This window comes from Quercus lobata, chromosome 5, assembly GCF_001633185.2.
Source record: "Quercus lobata isolate SW786 chromosome 5, ValleyOak3.0 Primary Assembly, whole genome shotgun sequence".
Lineage (NCBI taxonomy): Eukaryota > Viridiplantae > Streptophyta > Magnoliopsida > Fagales > Fagaceae > Quercus > Quercus lobata.
Window position 1 is genome coordinate 84,028,819 of NC_044908.1, and position 20,248 is coordinate 84,049,066.

Sequence of the window (20,248 nt, forward strand, 5' to 3'; positions counted from 1 at the left end):
TGAAGAATTATTATTCAACTCTAAATCGGATGTAATTGCTATTTCTTAGTATGTGTATTAATTTATGAAATTAATATATTTCTAAATAAATAAACTTTCCATATGCACATAATAATTATAAAAATAAAAAATCATAAAAAATAAAGAAAATATAATTATATGAGTAAGAAATTTCATAAAATATATCTTAAGTTTGTTTTAAAATACTTTCATTTTATTGTTTTCAGGGTTTTGTTACTGTATTATCACCAAATAAATGAATAGTAATAAACATTATATTATAACGTCTTGTATTACTTGTAATACATATTCCTATTTCTATATAATTAGAATTAAAAAAATATTCTTATATAATTATTATTATTATAATCTACAAAACGTGCTAAGTAATCAACCTGCTTATCAACTATCTACGAGTGGAAGAGTGGAAGAAGAGTAGCAGGCGATTAGGGCCTATTCGGTAAGAGTCTTCTTGTTTGAATTTTTTAGAAATACATGCGGGTAAAAATATATATAAAAATACATCTAATATTGTTAAATATTTAAAAAACAGTAACAAATGTGCCTCGAGTTCTTCCATTCCAAGTACCCAAAAGGGCAAAAACAAAACAGAGAAAAAGAGATTGTCCATCAGTTCCACTTTCAAACACTTCACCACTCTCTCTTTCTCTCTGTGTGTTGTTGTGTTCAGCCATGGAGGGAGTAGTAGTACAAAACCAAATTCAACCACCACAACAACAACAACAACAACAACAACAACAACAAGGTCAACAACAAAACCAAAACCAAAACCAAAACCAACAGCAACAACAAGTACAACAAGTGGAGAGGCTGAACCAAGCGGTGCAGCAGCAACTGAACCTGGACGCGGTGAAGACTCGAGCCGTCAGTCTCTACAAAGCCATCGCTCGCATCCTCGATGACTTCGACGCCTACGCTCGCACCAACACCACTCCCAAATGGTCCCTCTCTCTCTCTCTCTCACACACACACTTCCTTCTTTGTTTCGCCTTTCAAATTGTTCACTTTTCAGCATCGTAAAGATTGCCTAGGGTTTTGTTTCAATTCGAAGCTCGATTTTCTAGAAATTGAGTGGATTTTTAGTTTGCATTTTGGATTTGAGTGTTTAACAAATTGCGGTATTTGAAGAACAACAATTTGCTAGTGTAACTGAGAAACTAAAAGCGATTCAATTTCTAGAAAAATTGAGCTTCGAATTCTTATTCTTCGTTATTTGTTTGGTTACTGAGAAAGCTAAGGATTCAATGATTTCACCATTCATGTTATTTATTTTGTTCTGCATTATATATCTTTCCTAGGGTTTTGTTTTTGGTTTTAAGAGAAATAGAAGAAATTTAGAAAAAATTATAAAAATTTGAAGCTCAGTTTTTGAGAAATCATTGAAAAAATTATAACACTTCTTACATGTATTTTTATAACATTCAAATACTTATTTCCACGACACTGAAAACTGAACAACCGTGGCTTTAGTTTAGTTTGCATTTGGATTTTAAGAACAATTGCTAGTATAACTGAGAAACTAAAGCTATTCAATTTCTAGAAAACTGAGCTTCAAATTCTTGTTCTTCGTATTTGTTTCATTACTGAGAAACTGACTTTTCAATAATTTTGCGATTTAGGTTTAATTTTGTTCTGCATTGTAGATTTTTAGGGTTTTATTCTTGTTTTCTGTTTTTTGTTTTTTGTTTTTTGTTTTTTTTTTTCTCTGTTTAAAGAGAAATAGAAGAGTTTTTTTTTTTTTTTAAAAATTATAAAATTTGAAGCTCAGTTTTTTAGAAATTGAGTGGCTTTGGTTTGCATTTGGATTTGAGGGTTTAAAAATTGAGGTATTGGAAGAAGAACGATTGCTAGTGTAACTGAGAAACTAAAGCAATTCAATTTCTAGAAAATTGAGCTTCGAATTCTTATTATTCGTTATTTGTTTCGTTGCTGAGAAACTGAGGGTTCAATAATTTTGCGATTCAGATTGTTAATTTTGTTCTGCATTGTAGTTTTCTAGGGTTTTTTTTTTTTTTTCTGTTTTTAAAAAATAATAAATCTTGAAGCTTAGATTTGTAGAATTTGAGTTGCTTTAGGTTACATTTGGATTTGAGGTTTTATAATTGAAGAACAATTGTTAGTGTAGCTGAGAAATCATCACTCTCTAGCTTTCTCTTTGACAATTCGAATCCTTAATCTTCGTCATTTGTTTCGTTACTGAGAAAGCTGAGGATTCAATAATTTCTTCACCATTCATATTGTTGATTTTTCTGCATTGTAAAGATTTCCTAGGGTTTTGTTCTTCTGTTTCAATATTAATAGAAGGAAATTTAGAAAAATAGTAAAATTTGAAGCTAGTTTAATAGAAATTGAGCCGCTTTAGTTTCTCAGTTATACTAGCAAAAGAGAGAGGCATATATTGCAATATTGTGCATCCATTGACATAATGATGGTTTATTGCTGGTTATTTTTTAGATTTAAGTTTGCCAACATACCCCTTTTTATTGGCAATTGTAATTGTGTTAACATACTTGTGTTGTGTATCAGGCAAGATATTTTAGGGCAATATTCTATGGTGAATCTTGAGCTTTTCAACATTGTTGATGACATTAAGAAGGTTTCAAAGGCTTTTGTAGTACATCCAAAGAATGTAAATGCAGAGAATTCTACAAGTATGCACTTGTCTTCTTAACACGAGTAAGGCATATGTAGAAAAACTAAGGTGCATGCATTGATAGTCACACTAAATCATTGTAAGAAAATACACCTTAATTAATATATTTATCTAGTGAAATGCAATTACTGAAGACGCAACTGTGCACGTGTCTGGCTGGGATTAATTCCATGGGCCAAGCACTTATGTCAGTGTGTCTAACTTTGTTATTACACCAACATAGACATGTATATATTATATATTTGTTGTCCTTTGGTGAATCGTTGTTGTATGTGCTGTTGTAATGCGAAATCTGTGGATCACCTGTTACTTTTTTGTCTGATAGCTCATTCTTTGTGGATGTATGTGCTTCGGTTGTTTGGGATCGATTGGGTCATGCCAGGTTCAGTTGTGGACTTATTTTTTTGTTGGTATCATTGGCTTGGGAAGCACAGTTTTGATATTTGGAATTTGGTTCTAGGCTGTTTAATGTGGACTATTTGGATTGAACGGAATCGGCGGTCTTTTGAGGATGAGGGGAAAACTGTGGTCCAGTTATTAGAGTTATGCCAACGGACCCTCTTTGATCGGGCTCGATGTTGGGGTTTCTTGGATAGTTCTACCCTTATGGATTTTCTTTTGTCTATTAGAATAGATTAGGGGCTGCTTCAGTCTTTTTGTTCCTTTTTTTTCCTTTGTTTACTACCGTGAACTCCTTGTATTTTTCTTGCTTTCCTTTTATTAATAATATTCTCTTCTTACTTATCAAAAAAAAAAAAAAAAAAAATCAGGACTTTTAACTTATTCCATGTGTCTATGAGTCCTCTTTGCTTAATGTTCTCATAACAGAAAAATCTCTTATAAAGATTTCCTTAGATACATCATCATCGCCAATTTTCTCCATCTGTATATCTAAGATAAGTACTGAAGTTTTCTCCATCTGTATATTTAAGTTAAGTACCAAAGTTGTACATTATGTCCGATTTATCAACTTCTCCAGCTGGCCTCCCCCAGCTGGGAGTAATTTGAGCTCCAGACTTTACTCATGACCTTCAACAAATGGGTTGTATTACTGATATCAATGATTGGATTAATTGTACTACAATCAGGTATTAACTGAGAGAATTTGACACATAGCTACAGTAATAAATGTAGAGGCTCCATTATGTGAGCCTCCTCTTATCTAATTAAATTATTGATTACTCATCCAAATTGGGAAAAAAGGGTTAAGGTTTGATATGGTAGCTTGCATTGAATGCACTTTCCTTTGTTTCAACTATGGTGAAAAAAATGTTACTATTTACTCATATCATTTCAAGAAGTAAGAAGCCTACACAATCGCACTCTCTGAGCCTTCAAATTGCATATCATCAAGGTTTTGTAATGATTATTTAATTGATTGTTATATTGACCTTTTTTTTTTTTGTTGTTGAATTATCTACCTCTTGTTAACTCAAATACACCTTACCTGTATAACCAGAAGGGGAGAGGGGGGGGGGGAGATTATTGTGCTGTATTATGAGATGTACTTGCTTTTGTGATGCATATGTAACTTTAAGTCTTCAAACTTTAAATCTTAGCAATTATATATAATCTTGTTCTGTATAAGAGTCAAAATTAGGCTCTGGAAGGACCCACAATTACCCTGGTCACTTTTGGTCTAATTAGGTCTTTGAACACATTTTGTGAATATTTTCCAATGAAACACATAATATAGCTATCAAAGTTTTTAATCAATTTGTGGGATTCTGTGATTACAGTACTACCAGTTATGCTGTCTTCAAAACTGTTGCCTGAGATGGAAGTGGAGGACAACTCCAAGAGGGAGCAGTTGCTTCTTGGGATGCAAAACTTGCCATTATCTTCACAAATTGAGAAGTTAAAGGTTTTTCAAAGTTCATTGAGCATCCAAATTTCAGTATTTATTTATTTTCATGAATTCCATGCATTTAGAAATCTCCATTTTACAGGCTAGAATTGATATGATTGGAGCAGCTTGTGAAAGTGCAGAAAAAATGATAGCTGACATGCGTAAAGCCTATATGTTTGGAACCCGTCAAGGGCTGACAATTGCCCCAACTTTGGATAAGGGTCAGGCTGCAAAAATTCAAGAACAAGAGAATTTACTTCGAGCTGCTGTAAATTATGGCGAAGGCATTACTCTCAACTGTCTCTTTACATTCAATGCCCTTTAGATTATCTGCTTTTCATCTAGCTCTAAATTTATATTGGTTAATTGCTTTCTTGTATCTTGAGATGAAAGGCCTTTGCCGTCAAATAGTACCACCTCTATGACAAAGAAAAAGTTCGACAGAAATGATTTACTGTATGTTTCTTGTCACTAAGGACGGCTTTCACAGATGCTTTGTGCATATTAGAGTAGCTGCAGATGGATTTTCTCTTATTGTGTTTTTTCTGAATTCTTCTTATTATTGTTAGCAGTTAGTAACATTCTTAAACATTGACACAGATTGCTGCTTCCAGTGCATATATAGATAAGTTTAATTTCCTTAACCCCTCACCTCCCCCCAAATATAAGCTACTTTTGTGATGTATGCTATTGTAGCAATGACAAAAGGATTGAGAATTTTAAGGCCCTCATTTTGTGTTCTTAATTAAGCACATTCTTTTCTGGCACCAGCCCTTTGGCTTAGTTATCTGATTGATGATTAATGGGAGACACATTAAAGTGCCATATAGAATTGATTGCTTAGGTTCCCGGAGTCTTTCTCCAAATTGTCCAGACACAAGTTCGTTGATGGATCAATTCCATCCCGTCAAAGAATTGTGTCCTCATTTTGAGGATTCGTTGGTCTAGACCCGCTTGAAATGATCTTAATTGTTGATCTAGAGTCCAAGTTGCAAATTATTCTTTCATCACGTTAAATATGGGCTTTACTTTCTAAGATAATCTTTACATTTGCATATAATTAAGGGTTCCTTGGTCTGCTTAAAATTTAGAGCAGTACATAATTTAGTAATAATGTTTTGGTGAGTGTGGCTGCTTGTCAAAATGGACATTGAGGTGCAAGATCAGTTGCATATTAAGGACGGTGGGCCAAAGCATATTTTCAGAGGTTTTGACTAATAGCAATGTAGAGTATCTTGAAAATAATATAACCTCTAATAAAAGCTTCAAGTTTTTGTGCCAGAAAGATTTATTTGGTCTAGGCATACTTGTAAGTTTACATTTAGAAATGATTGGTTTATGCATGTAGGATTACGAATACCAGGAGACCAGAGGCAGATCACACCTGCACTTCCATCGCATTTGGTGGATGTGATCACTGTAGGTGATGGAGTGCAAAGTTTTGCTGATGCATCTGGTAATAATCAGTCACTTGTTGAAGCATGATCTTTTTATTTTTGGATTATATATATTGGATTGAATATCAATTCTATTTTGGTGGCTTTTGCAAAAATTTGTTCTAGGAATGTATTCAAAGAATACCCCTGTGTCATCAAATAACATCAGTGGACAGGGCACTTTGTTGCAGGTACAATCCTTGACTTTATTTTTAAGTTTCACATCGTGAAGTTTTACATGATTCATTAATTTTTTACTCAAATTGTGAATTAAAGAGGCTGGCCTACTAATGTTAAAGCCTAAACATCATTCATGTGGTTGTCCTCTAATTTTGATTTACGATTACTGATATCCTACACACCCTAGTGCGCATAAGTGGGGCATGCTATGCTTTTATCCTTATCTTGCTATGTTTGTGTTAACAAGTTGTAGATAAAGGTTTGGGGTTTGTGTTAGCCTGTTGTGGCTTGATATTCTGCATCTGTAGGATGAGAATTAGGGTCTTCTTTTCTGAAGGTGTGTGTTTTGTCCAATTACCAAAAACTTTTAAGCAGGCTTCTGCACCACAACTTATTGGAAGATCAGCTGCATCTCCTAGTGCCACAACTGCTACTTCCTTTGATAACACAACAACATCTCCACTACAATATGCCAATTCTCCTAGGTCAGGTACAAACATGATGAACACACCATCTCCTCAGCAACATACCCCTCAGCAGCTGCAGCAGCAACAACAACAGCAGCAGCAGCAGCAGCCAAGGCAGAAACTGATGCAACTACCTCAGCATCAGCAGCAGCAACTCCTTGCACAGCAACAGTTCAGGCAATCTGCAATGCAAGGACTGGGACAGGTGAGGAATAATACTACAATATATGAATTTGAAGTGGTTGCATCTTTTAGTTGATTCAATAAACAATACTGAATTGCTAGTTATGTTTACGCTTCCAGTGTTCCATCCAAAGTTGAGGCTGTTTATGGAAGTTTGGACATATAATTTCTTGCACTAGAACATGTTTAATGATATGTATTTTTGTAAATGAACTTTCACACCAACTTTGGTTCTATTTAGGATAAAATTTAAATTTTGGAGATCTGATGGGTTTTCAGGACTTAGTGGAGGTAAGAAAATCCTTGTATTGAAAATGGGTGAAACAAATGATGTAAACTATTTTGAGAACGAAAAGGAAAAATCTTCTCCCTTGGTATCTGCCTCCGTCTTGTATCACACAATCTGTTCCAGAGCCTTGAATTTTGTCTTATGTTAATCTCTCCGAATGCTTTTCTTCTTAGGAAGTTCTGCTCTAGCATTTGAGTAGGACTTATATAAGTCTGTGTTGAAATTGATAATGTTTGTTGCTAGATGATTTTCATTACTAACCTTTTGACTGTCATATTTCTTATGCAGAACCAGCTGCCTCAGCTGCATGATTTGCAGGGCCAGGCTCAGCAGAAGTTTCAGTCGGTAAATTTTCAACAACCTGCATTTTTCCTTAGTTATGTGAAAACTTATAGATACATGCACACATGTGCGTGCACACACCCCCACATACATTGACATTTAAAACATGTATGCCTTCGTATATCTAAGCTTGTCATTATTAATGGTGTCTTTGTTACCAAAGTCTTCCAAGAAATTTGGGGTCCATTTGGATGGAGGAAAGGAGAGGATAAGTGGTGAGGGGTTCCTCTTTTCCTTGTTTGGATGTACTCCTCTCTTACACATTGTTTGGATGGAAAGAAAAAAGAGGAAAAGGAAAGATGAAGAGAGAAAGGATTGCATTTCCTTGATTTGGTTGACATGAGAGAAAGGAAATTAGGATGATGTGGAAGGAAACATTTTCCATGGGGCCCATACTTTTGCTGTCTTCCCAATTTGGACTGAAAGAGAGGGGAAGGGAGAGAGAGTTTGAGGTGATTTTTAACTTTTTTATTTTAAAATTACCAATGTGCGCGTATATTCTTCTTACAAGTCATATATTTAAAGTTTTAAAAGTAAAAACATTTATTTTCCTTTCTGTTCTCTTTGAAATTTAAACAAGGGAAATAATTTGTTTCCTTTATTTTCCTTCCTACATCCAAACTCACATAGAGATTCTCTTTGCTTTGCCTAGGTGCAACCAAACATGGTGTTAGTGTAAACAAGTGAATTTGAGGGGGATTTGAATTTGTACCGTCCCCTTCAAGCTCATGTTTTCAAATTCCCCGAATTGGGGGAGTTTAAATTAAAAGGGAGAGGATACCAGGTTTAATGAGTTTTCTATAGTTCATTTTAAAATTTTTGATAAGCAAGTTTTCTATAGTTATCTTTATATACTTAAAACTGTTTATTAAAGTTTCAACAATGACTTGGCAAAACAACTTATCAAAAAAAAAAAAAAAGACTTGGCAAACATATATCACATATTTCTCTATATTGTCAATTTACGTGGTCACCATTTAAGCCAGTTTTCTCCCCAGTTACATGGTCAACATCAGATGCAATTTTCTCAGTCGATGGGGCACCAGCAATTTCAGGGTCGACAATTGCCCTCAGGACATGTTCAGCATGGCATTGGTCAAAGTCAACTCAACCAGGGAAATCAGATGAATCGCCATTTAAGCCAGTTTTCTAGTGCTGCTAATAGTGCATTATTTAATGCAGCTCAGGCGACATCGAATGCCCAAATGGTCAGATATACAAGTCCATTGATTCACTTTCTATTTTTTTTCCTTTTCATGCTCTTTAACATTAGTTAATTGCAATAATCAGGAACTCCAGTAGGCAGCATAGTGATTCTTTGGATTAATATAACTAGCTGAGGGCCTGAGGCTGTTTCACTCCCCCAGCCCCCTCCTGCTGTTGATTAATCTTAAGTTGCTTGCATTTTTTATTTTCTGCTTTAACTATATCCAGCTTCTGTACAGACAAAGAACATTTTGTGAACTGTGTGTTTCTTTCATGATGGTTGCATATGTATTAATAAATCTTGTGTTGGTTGTTCTGTTACTAGATAGTGTATAGCTCTAACTGTATTTTGCTTTTCAGATTCTTTGACACATTCAGGAGTTCATTGAGTTTATATTTGACTTTAAAGTGATGTTTCTGGTTTAGCAGAACTATTATCAGATTTGACTCTGTTTCATTCGGTCAGCTTTATAGTACAAATGCCCAATTCAGATCCAGAGGACTGTAGGTTGATATTCTTTAAATGTGAAGTATAAATGTTTATCCTGCTATATTTATGCTTGGGTCAATATGGTGCACCTACATTCCTATGGATCCTGCTATATTCTGCAAGAGGGCTATTTCTTATTAAAGAGATTATCTTAGAATCTATAGATAATCTTTGCAGACTTTTTGTACTCCATCCCATGTTACTTGTCCTTTTTTTTTTGGGATGTACTATGTGATTTTCCTAAATTACCCTTATTTAATGATGTATCCTTTAAAGTTTTGGGGTTAGGTTGGGAAAGTGATTGCTATTTGAATGTGAAGTTAATCTCCTTGAAATGTTGAGTTCATGAGAATAATATTGCGCCGGGGGGGGGGGGGGGGTGGGGGATTAAGTGTTTACTAATTGGGTCTAAATCTTCTTCTCCACAAAAACTGGGAGCTGATACATACCTTACTTCAGGGAGAGGATAAAGTAATACCTTATCATAACTTTGGAACAAAATAGTTTACATGCAAGCAGCACTATGCATTTGGTGATGAGCTGGCATAGAGAGCCTCCTTTTAATGTCTCATGTGGTGCATTTGGTTGGAGAGAAACAAGGGGGATTTGAAGGTTTAGAGAAGTCCATAGGACAAATGAAATCAAGTTGAATTTTCTTAAAAATTCGTTCAGATGGGTGTGATATCTTTCTCAGACTTTTTAGATATTCCCAATTTTGTTTGCTGTACTCTCTATTTTTCTATTTTTGGGGCGATCTCACTTGTATTCTACCTGTTGTACTTGGCATAATTGCCCCCACTCTCTCCTGAGAAGTAATATATTGACATTTGATCTCTAGTATGTTGATTAGTGGTTTTTCCTTTTGGGTTTTTTGTTCTTTATTTTGGGTTGGTGAAGCATGTTTTGTACATCACTCATATTTTCAGCTCTTGTTCATTATTTATAATGTGCATTTGTATTTCTTGCTGTTTCCTAGTTATATTTGTTTGTTCCCTTTCGTTGAAGTTAGTTTCTTGTATCCTTTGTGACATTATATTTGATACTTGGTCATTTTGTTTGTCTTGTTTCAGATTCCAAACATGTCAGCCACGATGCCATCACAATCACTTCTACCACGAATGCAGGTCTGCTGTCAATGTTCTTTGCCAATGTTATTTCCCTTTTATTTTATTAATTTGCCAATATTGGATTGATAAGCATGTCTTCATCAAATTGAACGTTTATTGAATTCCATTTGACTCACTGGGTTTGGCATATTTTTACACTCCAAACTCCATAAATTTAAACAGAGCTAAATTTTGGGCCAAAGCTGCTTGATCTAAAATTGGATTGGAAAGGATTGATGTTAAGTTGTTAACTCAATGTGCTGATAGAAGAATGTAATTTTAACAGTTCAAGGTCATTAAGTTACCGCAAACAGTCACTCAAGGAACTAATGATGTTGCAAATGTTAGGTGTCATCTTGATTTGCAAGCAGAAATATGATATAATTTTACTTAATATATAATAAGCTTATGCATTCTTGCTAATCCAGAAAAGAATTACTTCATTTTTTGTAATTAGAGATTGGTATGGCAATTTTGATTTCATGTATAAGTATACATTCAATCTTCTTTTCTTCCTTGATGCTTGCATGCAGCTCAACTTTAAAAAAAAGTAATTTCAAGTGTACGAGACTGAGTTGCTTTCTTTTACGATGCTTGCTGTATAATTGTTCATGATAGTTGTTCTTAATTTATGTTTGTTTTTGCATTGTATTGTTATATTACCATTTGATGGTATTGTGATTACCTTTTCTGTTTAAATTACTTCTCAGTTTGGATTATCTGCTTGCTGTATAATTGTTCATGATAGTTGTTCTTAATTTATGTGTGTTTTTGCATTATATTGTTTTATATTACCATTTGATGGTATTGTGATTACTTCTTCTGTTTAAATTACTTCTCAGTTTGGATTATCTGGTAGCAACCCCCAACGAAGTCATGCTTCACAAATTTTGGGTGATCAGAGTAAGAATTCTGTCCTCTTGTTTCTATGTGAAATATGGTGTGTATTTGGATATGGACTCAATATGCTAAAGTGCATCTTGGACTTTTTCTTGCAGTGTTCAATATGGGAGCAGCAAATCCCAGTGGCATGATGCCTATACAGCAACAGCAGCAACAACAGCAACATGGTTCACAAAGTGCATTCGGAAACATGCCAACAAATGCTCAGAATCTACAACCTGGTATGGTAGGACTTCAGAACACGTCACAGAATCTTCCCAATTATGCGCAACAGAGACAGCAAAATCCACAGTGATACAATAATGCCATCTAATTCTAAATTACCAAAAACTCACCTGATTCTAATATATTATTGCTTATGAATTTATTTCCAAACCATTTTTTGTAGATAACAATGCTGTTTGTTCTGGAAATTGAATATGTTGGGTAATATCTCAACTGTTTTGGTTGGACTTTGGTGTAGGTACAGAGTGGGTTGTAATTTTCATCTTTTTGCGTGAAAACTTGTACATATTGTCCAGTTTTTACTTTATAGTTTAAAAATATTCTTTTCAATGGCATTGGACAAAGTTTCCATTTACTTTTGAGCTATCTTTCTCACTCTAGATCTTTCATGTTATTCCACTTCATGGTTGGTCTTTTGTGGCAAAAAACTATGCCATTCTTGTCCAAAGTCCAGTGTTTGCTGCTTGTATGCTTGATTATTTGTAGTCCTTAATTTTCTTGCAACACATCAAAGTCAGTCTTATATTGCGTATGTTTTATTGAATTGAGAAGGCTATGTTTATTTGTGCATCAGAATATGAACCTTAAAGTTCTGTTTCGTTTACTACATCAGAATCTTCAGTTGAAAGCAGGTTAGGGTTATTATATGTCACCCCTTCCCTTAATGTGTGCACCAGATACTGGATGTTGTAACAATTTTCAACTTTATTTTTTTTTTGCTTTTAATGCTCTTGTTCGTACTAGCTGTTACCTGGAACTTACCACTAAAGTTCGAGGTTCTATCACTGCTTTAGAGTGCAGTGAGCCAAGAGGGATTTTTTTTTTTTTGGATGAACCAGAGGGATTTTTATTTCAAATCATATTAAGAAACACATTTGCATGCATAAAAGCAATCAAAGATAAAATATCACTGGCTGTAGAATTTGCTACATTAACTTCTTGTGAGACCAAGATTTTACTGAAACTCCACTATTAGATTATGCATTCTCTCCATGTCTCTATCTGTGCCAAAATCCAAAAATTTCCCCACTTTATTTGCCTTCCTTTTTCTGTTCAAATTCTTGCTTATATCAAGTTGATCTAAAGAATGGTTCTCTATGTCGTTAAAATTTTTTTTTTCTTGTGTTTCATAAAGAAAAAATGCTAGTTTGAGATTTGTGCTTGGATTTTTTACCTGTAGGAAAACCGACATTCTGACGTTTAAACTTAACCAAATCTCACTGACAGTTTACCAGAAAGTTGGAAATGCATAAGGGTTGTTTTAACTTTGAAACTCATATAAGGATAAGAAATTTGGGAATGTGTAATGTTCAGTGAAAAAGGTAATCTTGAATATGGATATTTATTGCAAATATTTTTAAAAAAATTGAAGAATGGTTTTGAGAGAGAAAGCTATGCTTGCAAAGAAATCGGTATAATCATTGAGTTCAACATTATAAGGTGTTTTTATACAGACAGTTACATCTGTGAATAGATTGAGAACCAAAAGAAACGAAAAGAGATATGTATTGTTTAGGTTTCTTTTTTGTTATGAGAAAGTTTGATACTTTGATATAATGTTTAAACTGGGATGTTTCAAGAATTTCTTCACCCATTGACTTGTGCTAGCTATAGTTCAGGTGGCAGAGATCCCCAAAAATTGTGATAGAATCATTTGAGGTCTGTCCAAAGACAAAAACAGAACGAAAAAGAAACAATACATGACTTGTAATGGGTTAGAAGATATGTTAGCAATGAGGTGAAGTCACTGCTCTATAATCTTAGGGAGGAGCTCTGCATTGTTGACTGCTTCCAGATTTTCAGCAAAATTGTGTTGCGTTTGTAAAATTCAGAGAATTCTGGAACAGCAAGTGCAGCACTTCTGTATAAACCATTCTAGTCTGTTTCCAAATGAAAAATACAAATATTTTGTTAATAAATATTAAGATTTAGTACCTTATACGAGGAAAATTATTAGCTATTCTAAAAACAAGCTACCTAATATAAAATTAACTTTTTCACATAACTTTCTAAGCTTGTTTTATTTTCATATTAGGTGGTCTATTTTTAGAAGTCTTTTAGTTTTTGACACAATTTGTTGAAACAATTGATTATAAGTGGTAAACAATAATTTTTACATTATTGAAGTAGTCGATTATAAACGGTAACTTTTACATTATTTTTTTTTTCTATACTATTTCACATTCAATCATATTAAAATGGACAAACTTTTTTTTGTTTTTATCGGTGTTGGGATTATCACCTCAACTGTACTTTGGGATTACTTATATCGACCTGTGTATAGGGGAAGGTTTCCTTTTCTATTGGGTCTGGTGGCCTACATTGATTTGACTGTTTGGTAAATGCTTTGGATGTTCAAGCTGAACCTCAAGTTTAAAGTGAAAGAAACTGAAAGACCTACCAGTCAAAAGTTTCCCTCAAAGTCAATGGGCAACCTTTGTTTTGTGGAAGACAGGGCAAATAGATTTATGGCCATGGAAATGAAGGAGATACTTGGTCATCTAATTCCTAATGAAATAGGGGACAGTGACTAGAAATTTTAATGGGGATAAGGGGGTCTTAAGTTGAAATTAAAGATGACATTGAAATGCTATGCAAAAACACAAAGGATTCAATCACATTTCTACAAATAATTGTTTCATCACAAACATAAAATGCAATTTGAAACATTGATGAGTGAAGAAGGGCTTACAAGTCTTTAAGGCAAGAGCTCCTAGAATCCAAATCCTCCGGCTTTCGTTGACGATCCAATGAGAATGCCAATGGCACTGTAGGACTAAGCAATCTTTCATGCAAAAGAGGGAGTTTCTCAGCTGATGTGTGGCTTGAAGGTTGTGGCGAGAATGGTGGCGAAGCAGATGGTGATGGAGAAAAGTTGTATTTTTGGTTGCCTGGTCCTACACTAATGGGAAGAGGTGAGGGAGGTGTTGGAGGTGATGATGTAGAAGAAGGATAACCATCCTTGATTTCCTCCATTGGAAATTGACAAATAAAAATAGAAACATATGCACACCTATTTCTCTTGAAGGATATGGTAGCTATGTGTGTTTTAGGACATAGTCTTTTGCAAAAGTACTTTCCCGGGAGTTTTTTTTTTGTTTGATTGAATCTTAGGTATAAACCTAACGGTCATGTGCCAACCCGTCAGCTGCTTCTCATTCCTTTGATTGGGGAAACACATGCCCATCTTCCAAGCTTGAAAATTGCTATTAGGGTCTTCTTTTTATGATTTGACCAAGCAGTATACCGTTTCTTTTTTCTGTCTTTCTTTTATTTATTCTAGTTCTATACCATTTTTCAATGCTTTTTCTTCAACATTCACAACTTTTCACATTAGAGTTATAGAGTTTTTAATGCTGAGACACAATAATTTTCACATCCATTACACATTATCTTATTGTAAATTTGTAATACCATTCACAACTTACCATTTCAACGTTTGTGAAAATTAGTATGAAAAAATTGTATATCTAGATTTAAAAGGGTTTAAGTACTCATTGTTTTTCGACAAAATTTTGTAAAACATTTATATTTTATATATATATATATATATATATTAAATATGTTCTTTTGCCCATGAAAAATATGATTGAAAATAACATCCAAGTACCATATCACTACAAGTTTTATTTATTTATTTGTTTGTTATTTTTTAATGGCTATGGGTCTATGGCACAGAGATGGGGTAAGCGTTGTTTTCATATGTATATATATATATATTGGTAAACAGCGTTGTAGTCATTCTAGAAGGTAGACCCAGATGGATCCAAAATTCAGGTATGTCTAACTGTCTACACAACTGCACTGTCTGCACATTGGCGTGGAAGCTTTTTTTAGAATTTAATGTATAGGAGAAAGTACGATTCCATTTTATATGACTTTTATATGAAATATTCTTTCTATCTTGGCCAAGCAGGAAAGACAACAAAGAAAACTGAGCTAAAAAAAAGAAGAAGAAATCTTCTTTTGAAAAGTAAGAACTCCATAACACCCAAGAAATCCTCCAAGCAAGAAAAAGTAATTTCCTCATGGAAACTCATGTCCATCCAATATAATGCTTAGCAAATAATTTGACCAAGTCCTTTCTATACACTGCTGGACACAGTCTTTCCCTTAAAAAATACTCAAAGTTTTTCATTTTAACTTATAATTACTATGAAAGACCTCATCTTATTTTTTTCATTCTGCTATAGTTAGATACACTATTTTTGTTGCCATCGAGCTTATTGTGTCACTTCGTTGATATTTTATTGTTGGAACAAGAATTATATATATTGACCAGAAGAGCCATTCCACCTTATTACATTTTTTTAACACTAGATGTTTAATGTGTTGACTTATCACTAAATGTGTATTATTTTGCTTTGATCTAAAACTAGATTCACATTACCTTAAGTCTCTTATTGTCGAGTAAGAGATTTATGGTTTGATTTTCTGTCTACACCAAAATTGATTGGTGCCTTAATCTAATGATAAAGAGCAATTATCAAGAGCAAACACTTGGAGTTCCCTAAATTGAAGAGAAAAATGCCTAATGGATCAAAAAATGAGTAAGTTTATTAGCTAACATTGATAGTTTAATATTCAGTTTTAAATTAATTTTTTTTTTCCTTTCTAGTTTTTAAACGTCACACTAACACAATAATTACACTGCAATTATTGCATCAAATTCAAATCCTTTTGGGTTGTAGGTGAATTCAGTGTTTTGCATCCTTTTTCACGCCAACCGACTGTGATATCTAGATAAGCATCACTTTGTTTACACTTTGTTTACCTGATAGAGAAAAGAAAATGTTGAATGCACTTTACACACATCAAAATTAGCATCACCATTATAAATCAGTATTTCGATTTTCCAAACCTGTAATCTATAACATCAATTATATAACAATGTCAATGTATCGCTTCGCTTGTAAATCGTAACATTTTTATCATTAACCCACCTAAAATCAATATTTATATTCTCAAATTGTGTTGTTTTTGTGTTGATTAATGGTAAATTTGTAATAGAAATTGAAGAAAATGACCTCTTCCTTCACCTTCCCCCTTCTTTCATGACCAAGTGCTCTACCACCTGAGCCGACCTACGAAAGGGCTTCATGAACTACTCAAAAGAACTAGACACGCAAACATCATGTAAATTACATGATGGTCTTAATGTATATAATGAAGTGGCGTCCAAGTCTTTTACTAGGTAACTTGTTTTTAGAATAGCTAATAATTTTCCTCATATAAGGTACTAAATCTTAATATTTATTAACAAAATATTTTTATTTTTCATTTGGAAACAGACTAGAATGGTTTATACAGAAGTGCTGCACTTGCTGTCCCAGAATTCTCTGAATTTTTACAAATGCAACACAATTTTGCTGAAAATCTGGAAGCAGTCAACAATGCAGAGCTCCTCCCTAAGATTATAGAGCAGTGACTTCACCTCATTGCTAACATATCTTCTAACCCATTACAAGTCATGTATTGTTTCTTTTTCATTTCTTTTTTTCGTTCTGTTTTTGTCTTTGGACAGATCTCAAATGATTCTATCACAATTTTTGGGGATCTCTGCCACCTGAACTATATAGCTAGCACAAGTCAATGGGTGAAGAAATTCTTGAAACATCCCAGTTTAAACATTATATCCAAGTATCAAACTTTCTCATAACAAAAAAGAAACCTTAACAATACATGTCTCTTTTCGTTTCTTTTGGCTCTCAATCTATTCACAGATGTAACTGTCTGTATAAAAACACCTTATAATGTTGAACTCAATGATTATACCGATTTCTTTGCAACCATAGCTTTCTCTCTCAAAACCATTCTTCAATTTTTTTTAAAAAAATATTTGCAATAAATATCCATATTCAAGCTTACCTTTTTCACTGAAAATTACACATTCCCAAATTTCTTCACCCTATATGAAGACGTAAGCAATCATATGAGATATGGAGAGAATGCATAATCTAATAGTGGAGTTCAATAAAATCTTGGTCTCACAAGAAGTTAATGTAGCAAATCCTACACCCAGTGATATTTTATCTTTGATTACTTATATGCATGCCAATGTGTTTCTTAATATGATTTGACATAAAAATCCCTGTTGGTCCAGTGCACTCTAAAGCAGTGATAGAACCTCGAACTTTAGTGGTAAGTTCCAGGTAACAGCTAGTACGAACAAGAGCATTAAAAGTGAAAAATAAATAAATTTGACAATTGTTACAATATCCAGTATCTGATGCACACATTAAGGGAAGGGGTGACATATAATAACCCTAATCTGCTCTCAACTGAAGATTCTGATGTAGTAAACGAAACAGAACTTTAAGGTTTATATTCTGATGCACAAATAAACATAGCCTTCTCAAAAGTAAATGGAAACTATGTCCAATTACATTGAAAAGAACATTTTTAAACTATAAAGTAAAAACTGGACAGTATGTACAAGTTTTCACACAAAAAGATGAAAATTACAACCCACTCTTTACCTACACCAAAGTCCAATCAAAACAGTCGAGATATTACCCAACATATTCAATTTCCAGAACAAACAGCATTGTTATCTACAAAAAATGGTTTGGAAATAAATTCGTAAACAATAATATATTAGAATCAGGTGAGTTTTTGGTAGATTAGAATTAGATGGCATTATTGTATCACTGTGGATTTTGCCGTCTCTGTTGCATTCCTTACCAACGAGATGTTAATTTGAATATAAAACAAGCTTAGAAAGTTATGTGAAAAAGTTAATTTTACTAGACTATTACATTCCTTACCAATGAGATGTTAACCTAAATCACATAAATTAAAAGGAAAGAAGAAGAATGAATTTGATTGAAAGTTTGAAACCCTCATAGAAAAAAACATTTACTTTGCATATAAAAATCCTTCAATCTAAATCAAAAGTATTCAACCAAAAACAAGGAAGAAAAAGAAGAAAATTGAATTGGATTAAAACCCTCAGACATAAAAACTTCTAAACTCCGTATATTGTTTTAAAGAATTGTTGGATACAATAAAATCAGGACCTATAACAAATGATCGCTCTTTACCAAACCAGCCAAGAAAATGGGAGACATTGCGTATCTTTTGTTCTGACATCTTTTTTTGGCAGACAATAACTCAGAAGGGGGATTCAAACCCAGCTTCTCCTGAATACAATAACTACGCAATGCTACTAAATGACAAGGCTCGAGGCCCATTCTACCATCAAATTTAAACAGATAGAAACAGTAAAATGAAACAGTGCAAGCCAAAACAAATGGAACAAAAACCTATGACATTCAATCATCAAATAGATTGCAATCTAGACCTACATGCAGTTGGTATCCCAACCCCAACCCAATATGGATTTGAGGTGACAAAGATTCAACCCTCAAAAGTGGCAACAATTATTTTCCACTACATACAGTTTAACTGTAATTAGGCATATGGGCAAAGCCAAAATTAGTTTTTTGCCAGTCAAAGAACAAGAGGAACAACTACAGGTACCATACAAGTTTGTCTAGAACAGCCTAACAAAATGATCTCACAACATAACGACTAACAATACCTAAACAAAAAGCTAAGAACTACCACACCCTGCTATGAATTAGCAAGCAATGAAGACAGGCACACCCTGAATACTCTAGTCTGAAATCACATACGTAGACAAAGCAAAACCTCATAAACAACAAGCCTTATAAGTAGCTTGAAATCAGAAACTCATAGACATACATAATCAAGCTCTCTTCATCAACCACCACTATCAATCCAATCCAAGAAAATACTAGTCAAAAACAGTAAATAAACATCTGGGGAAAGGGACTCTTATGAATTCCATACAAATTGGATTCTTAAGGAAATGGAAAACATGAAAAGCCCTATAACATCATCATCTTCGGAAATGCTATGCTAAAGAAGCAATGACAATAAAACAACAAAAACACCTCAGAATCCAAGCTTGGTACGGCGCCAGTGCCTGCGCTTTGCATTGTACCTGAAACAAAAAACAAACATAACCACCAATAGCAACAGTTAAGAGTTAAACAGAGAATCAGAAACAATAAAAAAAAAAAAAAAAGAAGAAGTGGGAAATAGAAAGAACCTGATGGTGTTGTCAGTCCTCATGCGGATCCAGTGAGGGATAGGCCTATTCTGCCTCATCTTCTTCGCCAGCTTCTTCTTAATCATGAAGGTCTTGTGGGAAGGCTAAGCACACAATAATAACAATTATTCATTCAGACCCATATCATAAAAGTTACTCAGTTTTCAAAAATGGTGAGAGAGAGAGAGAGAGTACCATTTTTGGTGTTGGAGGTCGGCGCTGGGAAAGAGAGTAAAACCCTGAACGAAGAAGAAGATGAAGAAAATGAAACCCTACATAGGGTTGGAGTTTTTATATGACAAGTGGGAACGAGATGAGTGTATTTCTGGCTGGGCCAGACAACAAAACTTCTAGGTCGGTTGCGCAACATTGTTCAAGGTCCAAGATTTTGTTTCATATGATTAAAAAAGCCCAAGAAGATAGAACCAAGGTAGCTAAATGCAAAGACCCAATAACTTAAGGTTAATGGACGAGGGGGGCCAGCCACAAAGGAGGACCCAAATTGGCAGGGAAATTATATGGGCCCATGGGCTACTGACCCTACCATCAGAATCAGTTGCAAAGTGATTCAAGGCCTAAACAAGTAGTATATGGTCGAGTAATTATTGAGTGTTCTCAGAGTATTATAAATGTGTACTCATCTTTTTATATAACCGTAAGTCCTACTAATTAAATTTATGATGAGACCCACAATTTATATGAGAGGATGAAGTATGCATTTATTTTATTCTCAGAGTATTTAATAAAGGTATGTTTGATAACTATTTTTTCCCCTTATTTTCTGTTTCTACAAACAATTTTCTATTTTTGAGACCAAAAAG

General features: G+C 34.0%; 3 protein-coding genes across 6 annotated transcripts; 1 reads left to right on the forward strand and 2 right to left on the reverse strand.

The window, feature by feature from the left end:
* Nucleotides 1-560: 560 nt before the first annotated feature.
* LOC115991529 (mediator of RNA polymerase II transcription subunit 8) lies at nt 561-11,705 on the forward strand. Of its 4 annotated transcripts, XM_031115280.1 has the most exons (12): nt 561-962; nt 2,548-2,672; nt 4,414-4,538; nt 4,624-4,807; nt 5,872-5,979; nt 6,086-6,150; nt 6,515-6,811; nt 7,367-7,423; nt 8,419-8,628; nt 10,187-10,240; nt 11,065-11,125; nt 11,221-11,705. In XM_031115280.1, exons 1-12 carry the CDS (start codon nt 694-696, stop codon nt 11,418-11,420), a joined length of 1,755 nt encoding a protein of 584 aa, XP_030971140.1. In that variant the 5' UTR covers nt 561-693; the 3' UTR covers nt 11,421-11,705. The 4 variants fall into 4 exon arrangements, 2 of the variants coding, with proteins under 2 accessions (XP_030971140.1, XP_030971141.1); XM_031115281.1 differs by lacking the exons at nt 11,065-11,125; nt 11,221-11,705 and adding an exon at nt 10,933-10,995; XR_004092220.1 differs by lacking the exons at nt 10,187-10,240; nt 11,065-11,125; nt 11,221-11,705 and adding an exon at nt 7,584-7,872 and having other exon boundaries at nt 8,419-8,506.
* A 1,149-nt stretch (nt 11,706-12,854) lies between these two features.
* LOC115992159 (early nodulin-20) lies at nt 12,855-14,414 on the reverse strand. The gene is made up of 2 exons (XM_031116238.1): nt 14,043-14,414; nt 12,855-13,230 (listed from the first exon to the last, which is right to left on the reverse strand). Exons 1-2 carry the CDS (start codon nt 14,324-14,326, stop codon nt 13,179-13,181), a joined length of 336 nt encoding a protein of 111 aa, XP_030972098.1. The 5' UTR covers nt 14,327-14,414; the 3' UTR covers nt 12,855-13,178.
* A 4,574-nt stretch (nt 14,415-18,988) lies between these two features.
* LOC115988826 (60S ribosomal protein L39-3) lies at nt 18,989-19,733 on the reverse strand. Its single transcript, XM_031112446.1, has 3 exons — nt 19,623-19,733; nt 19,428-19,531; nt 18,989-19,319 (listed from the first exon to the last, which is right to left on the reverse strand). Exons 1-3 carry the CDS (start codon nt 19,623-19,625, stop codon nt 19,271-19,273), a joined length of 156 nt encoding a protein of 51 aa, XP_030968306.1. The 5' UTR covers nt 19,626-19,733; the 3' UTR covers nt 18,989-19,270.
* Between the last annotated feature and the right edge of the window lie 515 nt (nt 19,734-20,248).

What these genes read in the sequence shown, in the direction of transcription:
- LOC115988826 (XM_031112446.1), bottom strand. An exon ending in AGGACTGACAACACCATCAG is followed by an intron (nt 19,320 to 19,427) that starts GTTCTTTCTATT and finishes TTTTTGTTTCAG; the next exon opens with GTACAATGCAAAGCGCAGGC.
- LOC115992159 (XM_031116238.1), bottom strand. Translation starts at nt 14,326, where the DNA reads ATGGAGGAAATCAAGGATGGTTATCCTTCTTCTACATCATCACCTCCA. An exon ending in AGCTCTTGCCTTAAAGACTT is followed by an intron (nt 13,231 to 14,042) that starts GTAAGCCCTTCT and finishes ATTTGGAAACAG; the next exon opens with ACTAGAATGGTTTATACAGA.
- LOC115991529 (XM_031115280.1), top strand. Translation starts at nt 694, where the DNA reads ATGGAGGGAGTAGTAGTACAAAACCAAATTCAACCACCACAACAACAA. An exon ending in AAGTTTTGCTGATGCATCTG is followed by an intron (nt 5,980 to 6,085) that starts GTAATAATCAGT and finishes AATTTGTTCTAG; the next exon opens with GAATGTATTCAAAGAATACC. An exon ending in CACTTCTACCACGAATGCAG is followed by an intron (nt 10,241 to 11,064) that starts GTCTGCTGTCAA and finishes ATTACTTCTCAG; the next exon opens with TTTGGATTATCTGGTAGCAA.